A 16,785-nucleotide genomic window follows, 5' to 3' on the forward strand; every position below is an offset into this window, starting at 1 on the left:
AATTACTATTGATTCTTGCATGTTCATTTTACTCAGCAACCTTCCTAAACTCCAATTAATTCTAATAATTGAGAATTCTTTGGTGTTTTCTATTTAAATGATCATAAACTGTGAAGTTTGGATTCCTTTCTATTTTAACGTCTTCTATTTCTTTTCTATTTCTTTTCATTATCTTAATGTACAGGCTAGGAAATGCAGCACAACATTGACTAGAAGTTTTCTTGTACATATCTTTGCCTTGTTTCTGAATTTAAAAGGAATGTTTTAAATTTTGCATCATTAAATATGTTGCTGTATGTTTTTTTGTAAATTTTATTATTAGCGTAAGAAAATAGTTCTTTAATAATGGCTAGATACTGAATTTTATTGAATGCTTTTTTGCATTTGTTGATGATCATGTGGATTTTCACATTAATGGAATGGATTGCGTTACAAGTTGTTCTGATGTTCACCTAGTCTTACATTTCTGGAATAACACCGCCTTGATCATACTCTTTTTATGTTTTCTATATAGTTGAATATGGTTTGCTAAGTTTTTGGTTTAGAATTTTCAAAATTTGTTTATGGGGAAATAATGGCCTATAATATTTCTTTCTTATATAGTTCTTACTGATTTTGATATCAAGGTTGCCTCATAAAATGAATAGTCGCCTGCACTGAAAATTATCATGTAGAACATAATCCCAAATTGAACAAAATCCCTATTCATGACAGAATAGCATATGTGTGGAAATAAAGTTTTATATTTAGGTGTTTGATAAGCTTTAATGTTTTCTGTTTCCCTTTTTACCCTCCTAACTGTAAATTCTTTGAGGCAAGTATTATGCCTTTTTTTCTGTCTACCACAGAGTTTTGGACACTTGATAAACATTCAGGAAGTATTTAGTTGATTGGCGATAAATTAATTCAGTCATTTTGTAGCAGTTTCTGATACTGTAAAAAGACAATATTTACTTTTCTGAATGTATATTTTACAGTACATTTTTTAAAATACAATATATTAAATTCATTGTGAGTACCATATTTAAGTATTTTTTGCAGCATTTGTATTCAAGTTGTGTAAACATTACTTTTTTATATTGTCTGGCATATGGCTATATTTAGACAAATATGAAACACTTTAAAAGTTGTATTATTTTAAAGTAATGATTGAATTCTGTTGTGTATGGTCAGTGGACTCTATTTTTTCTGTTGTGTCTATCAGTGGCACATATGGACAGTCCAGTTCTCAGTCATGAACATGTATATATATTTAATACATGCTATTTGCAGTTTAGCATTTTGAAAAGTAATTTCTGTACTTTTGTTTTTCAGAACATCTTAGCCGAACCATCAAGGCCTAATGGAAGTATGGTTCGCCATTCCTCATCTTCATATGTAGTGTATCCACCTGATAAGCCTTTCCTTAATAGTGATCTACGACGCTCCCCGAATAAGCCTACGTTTGCCTATCCAGAAAGCAACAGCAGAGGTAATAGAGCCTAGCAAAATAGGTGTTTTTTGTGTTTACTCACTGCTTCAAAACTCTGAATTGTGCCTTCCATTTATTTTAAAATTAGAAGAGGAGAGTACATTTCCCCCTTCCTGTTTTTAACTTCCTCAAAGTATACTTTCTTGTGTTCTTTAATTGTTAAATATCATCACTCACCAAATTATAATGGCTATAATACTTTGAGTCATCTGCTCTCCCTCATCTCCAGTATCAATCAGGAACCAAGACTTCTGTCTTTGCATCTGAAATATCCCAAAAAGTTATTGGTTCTGTCTCTTCATTCTCATTGCTTTGGTTCAGGCTCTCATCATCTATTACACAGATAATTGTAATACTCTCCTAACTAATCTCCCTGCCCATGGTCTCCCTCTCATCTCCAGTCAACAACATTTCTGTCATTTGCTGTTATCTATCATCTTTCCCACTTTAAAAAAGTTTCAGCACCCCTCTGTGGCTTACATAACCAAGTCTTAGATTTTTATAACTTACACTCTCCCTGCCCTCCAACTTCATCCCTAGCCTCTCTTCCGTTGTTTCTTACCCACACGTCCTTTGCTCTGGCTGCTCTTAAATATATTTGTTCCTGGAACTTGCCAGCTGTATTAGTTTTCTTGCTGCCTTAACAAATTACCACAAACTTTGTTGTTGTTAGTGTCATCCAGTTGATTCCAACTCCTGGTGACCCTGTGTACAGCAGAGCGGAACCCTGCCTGGTCTTTTTGCGCCGTCCTCTCACTTTCCAGCACTATATCAGACAATGGTCCACTGCTATTCATAGGGTCTTCATGGCCAGTTTTTTCGAAAGTAGGTGGCCAGGTCCTTCTTCCTAGTCTGTCTAGTCTGGAAGCTCTGCTGAAACCTGTCCGCCATGAGTGACCCTGCTGGTATTTGAAATACCAGTGGCATAGCTTTCAGCATCTCAGCAACACGCAGCCACCAAGGTATGACAACTGAGAGAAGGGGGCAGAGGTTCTCTGCCTGGAAATGAACCCCAGGCCACGGCAGTCAGAATGCCAAGTCTTGACCACTAAACCATGGGCTGGGGCTACAAACTTAGCAGCTTTAAATAACACAAATATATTATCTCGCAATTTCTATAGGTCAGAAATCTGGGTGGGCTCAGCAGGGTCTTCAATTTAGGGTCCTAAAAGGCTGAAATCAAGGTACTACTGTCAAGGTACTACTGACTGGGCGGTGTTCCTTCTTGGAGAGTCTGGGAAAGAATCTGCTGCCAGCTTATTCAGATTCTTGGCCAGATTAGTTCCTTGTGGTTGTGGAACTGAGGTTCCATTGTCTTGCTGATTTTCAGTCAGGTCCAGTCTTTGCTCCTAGAGGGTTTCTGCACTCCTTCTCTTCTGCATTCTCTGTCTGCATTCCATTGTCCCTTACAGCGATGGTGGGTCAAGTCTCTCTTATGCTTCAAATCTCTCTGACTTCTCTGCTGCATCTTTCTAACCACAGGTGGAGAAAATTATCTGCTTTTAGGGACTCAGGTGATTAGATTGGGCCCACTCAGAGACTCAGGAATTATCTCCTTATCTTAAGGACCGTAACTTTGATAACATCTCCAGAAGTCCTGTTTGCCATATAACGTAGGTATTCAGAGGTTCTAGGATTAGCACATGGGCATCTTTGGGGATCCATTCTGCCTACCATACCAGATGTGTCATTTACAAGCCTTTCTCATGTTGTACTCTCTTGTTGGAATTTTTCTGTTGTAGAATTTTACTTTCTTTAAAGCCCAGATTATATATTATTTCTTCTGAGAAGTCTTTCTCTCTACCAGCTTCCCCAGCACATACCCCTCCCCGATCCCCTCAGATGTCTCTTCTGAACTGTCTTGGTCCTTTGTTTTATACCTCATAGCCTTCACTTTGTTATCGGAGAAAGGGGAGTGGTGGTTTCTGTGTCTATCCATCCCATATTGAAGGTAGATATCACTGGATTGATACAAAAAAACACTGTAAAAATAGAATGGATCATAATGATTGTCCTGAGGCATTGCTTAAACAGTTCACAACACCATCCTCTGAAGGAATAAAAGAAGCTTATTTACTGTCCTGCACATGTTTTTTCCTCATGTTTACTTTTCCTTTTCATCTTTTTTTTCCTTCCTTCTCTCTCATATTAAAGCCACTAGTGACACACAAACAGAATTTAATTTTATTGCTAACACACTGGGCTAAACATTTGCTGACTCTGCTCTGTGAATAAATCTGCCCCATTTAGTTTTTCTTTTTCTTTCATTATTGAGTCATTTGCTTTTAAGTTTCTTTACATAGATGTAAAGATTGGAACTAGATGTAATATTGTAGTGAAAGGATTGATACCTAATTCTTAGACATTGTGTTCCTGCTAGAACTCTGTTGCATGGTTATTTTATTTTGTGCTTTTTTTTTAATTGATGTCTTAATAGTTTATAACATTGTGAAATTTTGGTTGTACATTTTTGTTTGTCGATCACCATATACATGTCTTCCTTCACCCCTTGTGCCTACCCCCTGCCCCCACTGCCCGTGATAACCACAATACAGTTTTCTCTGTCCATGTGTTGGTTTATATTCCACATATGAGTAAGATCATACGGTGTTTGTCTTTCTCTTTCTGGCTTATTTCACTTAACATAATATCCTCCAGGTCCATCCATGTTGTTGCAAATGGGACAATTTTGTCTTTTTTTATGGCTGAGTAGTATTCCATTATATATATACCACAACTTCTTGATCCAGTTATCAGTTGAGGGACACTTGGGTGGCTTCCATGTCTTGGCTATAGTGAATAATGCTGCAATGAACATAGGGATGCATAAGCCTCTTTGGGTTGTTGATTTCAGGTTTGTTGGATAGATTCCCAGTAGGGGGATAGCTGGATCACAGGGTATTTCTATTTTTAATTTTTTGAGGACTCTCCATACCATTTTCCATAGAGGCTGCACCAGTTTGCATTCCCACCAGCTGTGTATGAGGGTTCCTGTTTCTCCACATCCTCTCCAACATTTGTTGTTTTTTCTCTTGGTGATTATAGCCATTTTAACAGGCATGAGGTGATATCTTAGTGTTGTTTTTGATTTGCATTTCCCTGATGATTAGTGATGTTGAACATCTTTTCATGTGCCTGTTGGCCATCTGTATATCTTTGGAGAAGATTTCCTCTGCCCATTTTTTGATCAGGTTGTTTGTTTTTTTTATTGTTCAGTTGTGTGAGTTCTTTATATATTATGGAGATTAACCCCTTGTCAGATATATGTTTTGCAAATATTTTCTCCCAGCTGATGGGTTGTCTATTCATTTTGATCCTGGTTTCATTTGTCTTGTAGAAGCTCTTTAATCTGATCAAGTCCCGCTTGCTTATTTTTTCCTTAGTTTCCCTGGTCTGAGTAGGCATGGCATCCGAAAAGATTCCTTTACGACCAGTGTCAAATAGTGTGTTGCCTATATTTTCTTCTATGAGTTTTATAGTTTCAGGTTTCACCTTCAGGTCTTTGATCCATTTTGAGTCAATGCTTGTGAATGGCGATAGCAGCTGGTCCACTTTCATTCTTTTGCACGTGGCTGTCCAGTTTTCCCAACACCATTTATTGAAGAGACTTTCCTTTCTCCATTGTATGTTCTTAGCTCCTTTGTCAAAAATTAGCTGTCCGTATATATGTGCAGTTTTATTTCTGGGCTTTCAGTTCTGTTCCATTGATCTGTCTGTCTGTTTTTGTACCAGTACCATGCTGTTTTGATTACTATTGCTTTGTAGTATGTTTTGAAGTCAGGGATTGTGATGCCTCCAGCTTTGTTCCTTTTTCTTAGGATTGCTTTAGCTATTCGGGGTCTTGTGTTGCTCCATATGAATTTTAGTATTCTTTTTTTCTATTTCCGTGAAGAATGTCATTGGGATTCTGATTGAGATTGCATTGAATCTGTAGATTGCTTTAGGTAATATAGACATTTTAACTATGTTTTATTTTGTGCTTATTTTTTTAATAAAAATAAATTATTACTAAAAACTTAACTGATTTTTACTCCACTTGTGGGCTTCAGTGATTTGATTTTTAACCTATGTTGTTTGAATGTTATGCAACTTTTGTTATTTTTGTAAATTGCCAAAGTCTGTAACTGCTGTATTCTGTATTCTGATGAAGCACTGTATCAGTTGTTTTTATTAACTATTAATTATCATTTTCGTTACCATAATCATCCTTGAGACACGGTGTCTTATAAATAAGAGGTTTCTAGTTAGCAGATTCAGTAACCAGACTTTTGGTTACATTTATTTCAGCAAACACTGTGAGCCCCCACTGTGGGCTAGGATTTATATTGGTAGCTATACTTAGATATTATTATCTACTTAGTATTTGACCATACAGTCAGTCCACAATTTATAAAACAGTGTCTTTCTGAGATAATTTTTAAGATACTTGCAATGCGTTTCTCAGTTGAAACAAAAAGATTCCTAAACTAACTTACAAACATATGTTTAACCTATATGTGGCTAAAATATAACACTTCTTTTATCTAGAAAATTTTGGGTAAATATAATTGCCACAGTACTAGTGATTAAACACCACTAAAAAAAAAGAATGAAATGCAGTAGCATTCCAGATAAAGCAGATGCATTTAATTTAATCTTCACAGAAAAATTGTATAAGGTAGGTATGTTCAAAATTTACAGATGAGTAGATATCTCAAAGATGATTGCTTTAACTTATACAATATCAAAACCGTTTTCTCTTTCTGCTTTTCCCCCATTTGTTCATTGGATCCTCAAATATTTATTGAATGTGTGAAGTCTTATTTTGAATAGATACCCCCTATGGTAAACTTTTTATTTTTACACATAGTAAATGCTTTTTTCTCACGATTACTTTAGGGGGGAAAAGGCTTGCTATTCTTGTTTAGTTTAGTTATAGTTTAATATATTTTCAGTGATAAATTACCGTTTCATTTTGCTATCTGATAATCGCCTTGAAAATATAATTTGACTAATGCCATAGAAAGAGATAATTAAACTGTATTTCTTATAATTCTCATTTTCCTATTCATTTTGAACTTTAGTTAGAAAAGAAATGAGCAAGAAATTTGAAATTATTGTTGCCTTCAAAAAATGTGTTAATGTCTTTAGAGCCCTTTAAAAAATGGTAAATAATGTCATTCCAAAGACTTTCAGTATAACCCATTGCTCATGTCATTGTTCAGTGCATTTCAAATGACAGTAATGTGGAGACTGGCTTGGACATTTGAAGCAAAATAACTAGCTGTAAGGCAGTTCTCCTAAGCCACCGCTTTCCAGTTTTTCACATATCGTAGTACGTATAGAAAATGAAATGGTATGTGTGTAGCACACTGAGATAAACTGGTGGGGTCGGTAGCAACTAGTCTGTGGTCTTTTACTGTCCCAGGCCACTCTTGGCCCCCCTAAGAGCAGAGGGAGAAAACATCTTGGCATATCTATTACAAATTTGTGGCACACCTGTTGGAAAGCTCAGCCTTATTGTGACCAGTGGGAGTCAAGTTATAGCTATTGTGTTAGGTGTTGATAGCAATTTACTGCCTATCTGGTCTCCCAAAGCATTGGTTCTCAAATGCTTTGGTCCAAGAAACCCTAAAAAACCCATTAACATGTTTATATAAATAGTTTGATGAAGAATATTTTCTAAACTAAAAAAATATAGTACAAAGAGTGACATTGTTTTATTTTACACTTTATAAATATGTTACTTCTGGCTTCATAGAATACAGCGTGATTCTCATATCTACTTTTGCATTCTATTTATGGTTATAAGTTGTTTTGATTGAAGTTCGTGAAAAAAAATCTGGGCCTTAGATAGATGTGTAGTTGGAAAAGAAGTAGTATTTTAAAAGCCTTTTCAACAATTTTTGGATATTCTTCTTAGATGCTACACCAAAACTTGATAAATTGTAGTTTGTTAAAGTTTAGTCACAATGTGGAATTTGAAAACTTCAGTGAATTTTTCATACCCTGGGACCTCAAGACCACTTACATGGAGTGGTCGGAGAGTAACTAGAAGGACTCACTAGATTCAGAAGCTGTTGTAATTACCCCTATAGTTTATTACAGGGGAGTCCGGAGAAATCCAGATACAGGCTTCCAAAGTTCTCCCTCATATAAGTCACGCAGAAACACATTTCTTCCTCCAGCAGTGAACTGCACGACATATATGCAGTAGTTCTGTCCAGGAAAGCCCAATTAAAACTCAAGAGTCTAGGGATTTTATTCATAGCTGGTCACACAAACAGCTTGTGCCTGCAAAACAAGTCACAGTATTCACCATAAAACACATTGTTTACACAAACAATCAAGGCAGACTTGTGCAGCAGGATTCCAGTGCCCTAGGCGTACAAAACAACATTATCAATTAGTAACATAGGGAACATTCCAAAAGCCAAGTTTCCAGAGGTTAGCCAAGGTTCAGGCCTGCTGTGTAAACTTTTTTTTTTGCGTACCGTTACATTGAAATCCATTTATCTGTTTGAACTTTGAATAGCTCTTTTACCCATGCATGATTTTTATTGTCTTGACTTATCCATAGTTTCAAAATTTGAAATATTTCATTATACAATACAAAAGAATTCTATTTGTTAATATCACTGATCTCAAGAGAAGAAAATCTGTAAAGCTCACAGCACAGATAGCATTTTTTTAGAATTCTAATTTGCACTTGAATTTTACCATTGACAACAACTACTATCAGATCTTTGAAGTGACAGGCTCATGTCATTCATTTTCAAGAAAATGACTGCTAAATACCTAAGTCTGAGTAGCCGTAGTTTATCAAAAGTTCTTTAAAAAACAAAAAGTGCTGTTTCTTTGAAAGAAATGGTTTTAGTTGAGCTCACAATTCAAACATCTGTAGAAGTGCTTTTCAAGACCATTGTCCTTTGGTATGTACTTGATGGATGTGTGCTTCCCATTTCGTCACACAATATTAAATAGATGTGTACTTAAGGTTTGAGATTTAATGATTTTTATGGCTTCATCAAGAGCAACAATCAAATAGCTTTGTTTTTCCTTACTGGGAGTGTTGTGGCGGTGAAGAGTACAATGCCCAAAGTTATAGTCTAGTGCCACTGCCTTGATTAGGGCTAAAATTAGCAGTTTTACCCAACATTTCTTTTGCATCATCATTGCTAATGGCAACGCAGTGAAAAGAGCAAATAAAGTCTTAGTAGTATTATGAAAATAGTATTGATCTCAGACCCTGGGAAAGGTCTCATCAACCCTGCCTCCCCTTGGGCTCATGAGAACCAGTGTAATAAAGGATATGAATACATCTAGAGTAGTGTTTGTAAATATTTTTCACCAAGTGTAGAAAGAGAGTAGATAGCTTCTGTTCTAGAATATAGATGATAGCTCCTCGAAGGCAAGGACTGTCTTAATTATCTTTATATTTTCTCCTTCGCCTAGCAGAGTGCCTTACACATCATATGTGCTCTATAAATGTTTGCTGAATAGTAAGCAAATGAAGATAAAAGTGAAGTGTAAAAGAGAACTCTGCAGTAATGAACGCAGGATGATCAGGGATACAGTAGTGAGTGAAGCCCTATGAGTGTGGAGGTGTTTCTCCAGAGAGAAAATAGAGGGAGAAAAGAGTTCTGGAAAATACCACCATTGAAACACTGAGCTAAAAAGTATGAATAGTTAGTCAGAAGGGTAGAGAATGACCAAGACAAAAAGATACTAGGGAAATTGAACATGTGTACTAGTGATCTGTTATATTTTTTTCTCCCTTAAATCTGCAGCAAACCTGTGCTGATATATTAATGATAGAAATATTCCAAACAAATAGACCCAACTTTGTTATTAATGAGTTAGTACTGAGATCTGCTAGGCTTGCTGTACCCGAAATACTGTACTCTTCTCAATGAATGGCAGACTGGGTTTGAAAAGTATATAGAAGGTCTTCCATTCTTGTAGCCCCTTCTAGATATCACTAGAAAGTTTCCAAACTTTGCAGACTAGAATCACCTGAGGATCTTCTTGGATTCCCTGCCCTTCCAAATATTCTTTTGGATTTTTTTATTTTTTTGATGTGGGGGTATGTCCGGGGCGTTGGGATTTTTTAAATCTCACCAAGTAGTACAGAAATGCAGTAAAGTTAGGGAACCACTGATTGTGTTAGGCAAGAGATGAGTTACTAAGATGAGTTTAATTTTGCTAGGAAAAGAGTTAGAATTGTCTGCTAGTTGTCTTCTAATTGATGTTTTAAATTAGTATGGAGACTTTCATAGGTATATGTTTATTCAAACATCTGAGTGCCAACTACGTGCCACACATAGTGCATAGCATTGGAGTTTCGATTATGAATAATAGTTGTCTCTTGCCCCCTAGGAGCTCAAATTTCAGGGATGAAAGTAAAGTTTAAGGAAAACTTAGTGTCTCCTTTTGACTAGGTTTTCCAGAGACATTTTACACTCTCATACTCAACTAACCAAAATGTATTTAATTTTGAACATGTATGCTCAGGAATATTGTGGGTAATATGAAGGATTAAAAATTTTAAATCTAGTGTTTGCTGTGAAAAGTCTATTTTTGAAAATAGAATAAATACGTACAGTATTATTATGTTTCAGTATGGCACTTCTTTCTATCTTTCACAATTTAGTTTGCTTCTTGTTCTAGAAATATATTTTTCAGTATATTTTTCAGTGTATCTCTCCCCAATATATGAAGCTGAAAATCTCCCAATCTTCTATAGTTCATTTCTACATAGAGTATTTTTCACTCAAGGGTCTTTCTAGGTAATGTGGTAACTTGAACATAAATGGCACAGTGGTGCATGACCTCATAGATATAAGGGCAATAGAAGAGAAGAGAAGAAACCAAGAGCTCACTCACATCCTTTTCCAAGGGGGAAAAAACTTGGTCACCTAGAATATTTTTAACTCAAGAAAGCAGACATGTTTGTGTGAAAACTAAATATTTATAAAACTGAAAACCTATGCCAAATATAACTCTTGAAATGAAGATATTATATAATGTAAATTGCTTAATCATCTGGATCCAAAAATCTCCAATTAAAAAACTAGAAAATGAGGATATGAAGTTTGCAATATTTCTTATATGAACTTTTGTGTAAAATTTCATTTTTGACATAGAGCATGCCTTCTGGGATGTATGTGTGCATAAGTACATTATGTGTTCATATCTTTTTAAATAGCCATTGGTAGCGTAAAGTCATATGGTATCTTTATGATACTAGATTTATTTAATAAAAACTTAAAAAACAAAGTACAGTTAATAGAAACTTAGCTATGAGTGATAGAAACTCCCAATCTGAACTTGCTTTGGCAAAGAGAGATCTTTTTGGTTTACGCACATGCAAGGGAGGATTGAACAACCAAGAATAGGAAGGCAGTTATACAGGGAGACTTTAAGCACATTAGGAACCAGGGATTCAAACATGACCAGCACTTTCTCTCCATCTCTTTTCTTTCTCCTCCTAGCTAGCTTCATTCTCTTCAGCCACAGTCAGGCTTTTTCCACATGTCAGGAAACATGGCTACTAACGGCTTGGCTTTAAGTTGAACTAATTCTGGCTTCAGCTTTTTGGACAAAAGTCCAAAAATCCCAAGAAGAGAGTTTTGTCTGGGCTTTAGTTGGGTGCCCACTGTGGGTCAGTCAGCTGTGGCCAGATTTGTGAGAGGGCACTAAAGGGACACATAAGATATAGAATAGCCATGTTGAGTTAAGGAGAAGTGCCCAGGAAAGGAGGTGTATAAGCCAGGCAAACAGTTCCAAAGAGGCTGTACTTCATGTAGTAAAATATAATAAAGAAACAGTCAAGGAAACAAAATTAGAAAGCACAAAATACAATGAAAAAAATAGGATGACATTTGTCAGGTATGATGACAAATGTGATTATGTTAACTCAAAAGAAAAGTCAATAAATGCTTTTTAAGCCCAATGTGAAACAAAATGACAGGTTAAAAATAAAAGCTGGGCAAAGACATCTTAGGAACATAACATAAAAAGGATGGATGGCAATATTACTATCAGACTGAATAGTAGCGTAGACAAATATCAGCAGTTTCATATAATAATAGCAGCAAATAATACATAGCTTAAAAGCTAGAAAAAGGAATACCCAGTACCAGAAATAAAATGAATTTAAAGCCAAAGCAGTAAGGGAACTAAAGCCAAAAGCCTCAGGGACACCATTAGGAGTCTTGGTATTAGATATAAGCCTTAGGTATTGGGGTATAGTAGGAGAAAAGTTAGGATTTTAAATCTAGGTAGGGACTGGAGAACCAAGCGTTAGGCCCATGTGAGGTAGCTTCTGGAATCGCGCTTCCTTTGGAAAACTGAGTGATGACACTAATTGGAGAAAGGGAACTAGAACAACTCAGCCCCCGTGGCCTGGGAGAGAGGCTGTGAGTAGAAAAGTCATCTCTGATAAATGAACCTAGGCCTGTTCTGTGTCCTCACTGAGGTGCATGTATGAAAACTTAAATAGAGAGAGCTGTACAGTGTTAGTGGAAACGCTTACTCTTGTGAATTGCATTTAAAGAGCTGTGTGTGAGAACTGCATTTTTTCTTTTAATAGAAGGGTTCACTCTATATAAAGGATGGCCTCATCATGTCAACTAATAACAGATTATAGAGCTATAAAAACAGGAAATATGGGAACTGGTAGAGCCAGACGTTAGTGTAACAGAAAGTTCAGAGACGCAAGTATATATAAATGCCCTATTAGGATGGAATTCTAGAAATATATCTGTTGACGTGGAGAAGTACCTATACGATCATGAGTCACTTAACAACAAGGAAATATTCTGAGAAATTCATCGTTAGGCAGTTTCATCCTTGTGCAAACATCATGGAGTGTACTCAAGGCAAACGAAATTTGCCACCCCAACATGTGTCTCTTTATCATGAGAATTGTTTTAGGCTGATTGTTTTTAAGAAACAAAAGGCTCAGAAAGTTTTTCTTGTTGCCTCCGCCTTAACTGCCTAAAAGAATTCAGATAAATAAACCTGTCTCAGGAAGTGAGCTGTCACCTTAGCATAACACGAACTAAGTGGTAGACAGGGAGGAATCTAGAGAAGCCTGTTTGTTGGGCTCCCCTGTGTGTTCTTCTGTTTCTGTGTGGCCAAACACTTGTTTTCCAAAACTTTGCTCACTTTCCCCTACTTGTGAATTGCTTCCTTCTCTTTGAACCCCAACATCATCTTTTGTCCTTAGCTGAGGATGGTATTTAAGGTGAGGGCTTTGGCTATTTTGGTGAGTTACTTGGTTTTTCTGGGTTTCTCCCATGTATACATGTTGTAAAACTTTTGTTTGTTTTTCTCCTGTTAATCTGTTCCATGTCAATTTAATTCTTAGACCAGACAGAACCTAGAAGGGTAGAGGAAAATTTCGTCCTTCCCTAAGTACTTAGATAGATCTAGATGGTATAACCTACTACACACCTAGGCTATATGGTACTAATCTTATGGGACCACCATTGTATATGCAGTCCGTCATTGACAGAAATGTCATTATGTGGCACATGATTGTATATGAATGTGTGATAAGAAATAGTAAAAGTAATCCCACTAACATAGAAAAGCATAGAAAAATCAATAAACATTTCAACAAAATGTTTATTACACCAAGATGGTAGGATTATGGGTGTCATGTTTTTCCTTTTCATTCCTGTTTTTTCTAAATTCTGCTTAATGTGTATTTATTCATTGATTTTCTTGCAAAAGAAAACAGTGAAGCATTACATATTTAAACTTACGGATTGCAGTATTTGGAAGAAAATTAATATAATCTTAAATACTTTCATTATTGAGCAAGATAAAAATGAAAATTACTAAACAATAATTAAAATTTGTTAGAGAGAACCAGTAGGACTATCGAAAGTGGGAGAAAGAACTAATGTTTGGCCTGTGTTTTGTTTAGAAAAAAAACCGCTACAGATTCTAAGGAACTTCTAAGAAAGATTTTAAGGAAATGGTAAGATTCTAAAGAAAGAACATAAATATATTGTTCACAAAATTAGAAATAAGGAGAATATGGTAGATGATTATAGAGATTGTTATGTTAAGTTCTCATAGAACAGAAAAAGATTGAGGGTTAATAATGTACTTTGGGGCAGTTATATTAATTTTGTATGATAAGCTAAATATTTTTACCATTTTATAAAATCTTAGAAATGTTTTTACCATAATAAGGTGTTTTTTTACTTGAGTACCTAGCACATTACAAAGACTCAAAAGATGTCTTTAAGTTTTTTAAAAAACAATTATCTTGAGATAATAATTAACATTTTATCGTTCCCAAAGAGTGATCCTCCACTGGACTCACCCATCAATTTTATTTTTTATTTAGATGAGTTTATTCTTTTTCAGTGAACCTTCTCCATATATATTATCTTACTGTATCCATGTTTGTGTTTGGCAGCCATATTTTCTGCTCTGAAGAATCTGCAAGATAAAATTCGACGCTTAGAACTTGAAAGGATTCAAGCAGAAGAAAGTGTGAAAACCTTGTCTAGAGAAACAATTGAATATAAGAAAGTATTGGATGAACAGATACAAGAAAGGGAGAATTCGAAGAATGAGGAATCAAAGCACAATCAAGGTTTGTCTAATTATGGAAGAAATGAAACGCTATCAAAATAAGTATTGTAAAATTAAGAGAAATTCCATGTTAATGTTTTCTAGTGGTCGCTGTCTTCAAGCACTACAAAATTGCATATACTTGGGTGCATTTTGAGGAGCAAGTGCTGATGTCATGCATTATATTTACTGACTGAATTCGAGGCAGATTGTAGTAGCATATAGAAGGAGAATGACTTAGGTTATCTGAAAATGCTTATAGGCCTGCTGGAAAGTGTTTGTTGCCTACACTGTAGATTAAATTCCTGTTAAACAGCTTGTTAAAACTGTTCTGTGAGTGAGCTAATTTCTGCTTTTCTTGTGTATTCTTTTTAGAACTGACATCTCAGTTGTTAGCTGCAGAAAATAAATGTAATCTTTTAGAAAAGCAATTGGAATACATGCGTAATATGATAAAGCATGCAGAAATGGAAAGGACATCAGTCTTAGAGAAACAGGTATGGCACCTTATAGATTCATTCTCAAGAACGGTTAGTCATGGGGAAAATTCCATTGATATTAACACCTTTTTTTCTCAGTGAGGACTAATGGTGCTCTTATAATAATTTCTCCTTTTATCTTAACATGATCACTGCTAATAGTACCAGCAGTTCCCTTTGAAAAACTGCTAGTGTAAGCTTTGAGAAAAATGTGATTTGTGTTTTCAGCATAGCTGTAAACAGAGGTTTCCTTTCTAGATGACTGTCTCACACACACTGCCACATCCTCTGCACGCAGCTTTGATGGCTTCTGCTTTTGAACAATATCACAGCCCGAGACTGAAATTACTTGGGATTATTTATGGTGTCTGAAGGTTTGATTGGCCTTCATTGTTGTTGCTGTATTTGGTAGAGTTTTACTTAAATTGGAAAAATACTATACAGTTAATTGTGTGATCTTTTCAAGTCATGTTAACTTCTTTGAGTCTACATTATAAAAAGTCTAAATCATAATACGTACCTCTCTAGCTCTTGAATTTGTTTAAAGGCTCAAGTGAGGTAGCAGATTTCAAAGTTCTTTATAGTTTGAAAAACTCTTTAGAATTGTTATTTTAACAAAAGTATTTTACTGTGTCACACTGGAGGTATTTTTATTTAAGCAACCTCCACACTTGTGAGAACACATCTGCAACATCAATCTGGAATATATTTTTTAAAACATACTTCTTTTTCCTATTATGAATCTAGAATTTGAATTCATCATGAATACCACAATTTCAGGGCATCTTAACTTTATTATGCAAAATTCGAATGTTTGTATGCTTAACATTTTGCTAGATGCTCAGCAGTGTGAGAGAGAAATTATATACTTCCTACCTTCAGTCAGCTTTCAGTCAAACTTGGAGATACTAGTCTTAAAGGAAATATTTGAATAATTGCATGACAGTATTTGAGAGGATGTTTCAGTAATTAATTCTCATGTGTCTCTTTACTCTGCCATTGAGTTTATTTCAGTGACCATATTTTTTTGTTTCCAACTGCGTCTTCTTCAGTCAACCTATTTTTGTCATTTTAATGTACCATTACTTTGGTTTTTATTGCTTTCTTTTATCTCTTGAACACTATAAACAATTCTCAATTTCTTTTAAATTAGCTGATGTTTTCAGAGTATCAGTCTTCTCATTTGTTCCATCTGCTGATTCTCCTTTATGGTTTGTGTTTTTTTTCCTTGTGGTGAACACATACTCTTTAGAGTTGTTTATCCTGGGAATTACATACTTCCTAAGTTTAGTGTGGGCAGCCTTATGAGGCAGTTGTGGATTTGCCTTTGCTGAGCCTTGGTAGGTTTCACTGTTTCTGGTCCAGATTTATGTTCTTAGCTTGGGGTTCTTGCATCATGCAGATAGTATAATGCCTGAGATTTTATGTCATGTTCCTGGTATATCTTAGTCACCAAGGCTCGAGTACTGCCTCATGTGATATTTGGCTTCAGTATCCTTTCACTTAAGTGAGGTTTTGAGTTCCTTTATCTTTTTTTGCCTCTGCTGATTTCTCTTTCTTTCTTTCAAACTTGCTATGTAATAATTTATTATTATTGCTGTGTTTTGTATAACAATTTTATGTGCTAGATGGGGTGGGAAGGGGGTGATCAGTTCAGTCTGCCATGTGATTGGAAGTGGCAAAACATTATACACAGTAATATAATAATTCTCTTCATTGGGATATTTCAGTTCTCGGGTTAGAAAGCATCTATAAGACAACAGTAAGATGTCTTGACTAATATATCTGTTAGATATATGTAATAGATGTCTTTGAATTATAGCCCTGTTTTATTGGGAAATTTTAAATAGCCCATTTAATAAGAATAGTTTCAGTAACTGGAAATAAAATACGATTTGTGCCAGTTTTTAACTTAATGTATTCTTTAAGAGCAGTAACTGTCCACTGAAGTGAATAGGAGGGAATTAGTAGTTCACACAAATTTCTGAGAAAATTGTTTTATATCACTTTTTTGGCGGGGAGGATTGGCCCTGCACTAACATCTCTTGCCAATCTTCCTCTTTTTTTTCTTTTTTCTCCCCAAAGCCCCAGTACATAGTTGTGTGTCATAGTTGAAGAGTTGTAGCTCTTCTATATAGGATGCCACCTCAGCATGGCTTGATGAGTGGTGAGTAGGTCTGCGCCCAGGATCCGAACCAGCGATCCCTGGGCTGCCAAAGCCAAATGCGCAAACTTAACTGCTACGCCGCCGGGCCGGTC

The 16,785-nt window shown here is 35.6% G+C and overlaps 1 protein-coding gene across 2 annotated transcripts in view; it reads left to right on the plus strand.

Annotated features, from left to right (window-relative positions):
* Positions 1–16,785, plus strand: part of CEP57 (centrosomal protein 57) — a 38,753-nt gene that overhangs the window by 5,305 nt on the left and 16,663 nt on the right. For both annotated transcript variants that reach the window (XM_004427422.3, XM_087433618.1), the window contains 3 exons: positions 1,315–1,471; positions 13,890–14,069; positions 14,423–14,544. In XM_004427422.3, the coding sequence (XP_004427479.1) occupies positions 1,315–1,471; positions 13,890–14,069; positions 14,423–14,544 (459 nt within the window). The remainder of the gene's footprint in view (positions 1–1,314; positions 1,472–13,889; positions 14,070–14,422; positions 14,545–16,785) is intronic.

This window comes from Ceratotherium simum, chromosome 7, assembly GCF_057802395.1.
Source record: "Ceratotherium simum simum isolate JZ-2026a chromosome 7, ASM5780239v1, whole genome shotgun sequence".
In the NCBI taxonomy this organism is placed as follows: Eukaryota; Metazoa; Chordata; class Mammalia; order Perissodactyla; family Rhinocerotidae; genus Ceratotherium; species Ceratotherium simum.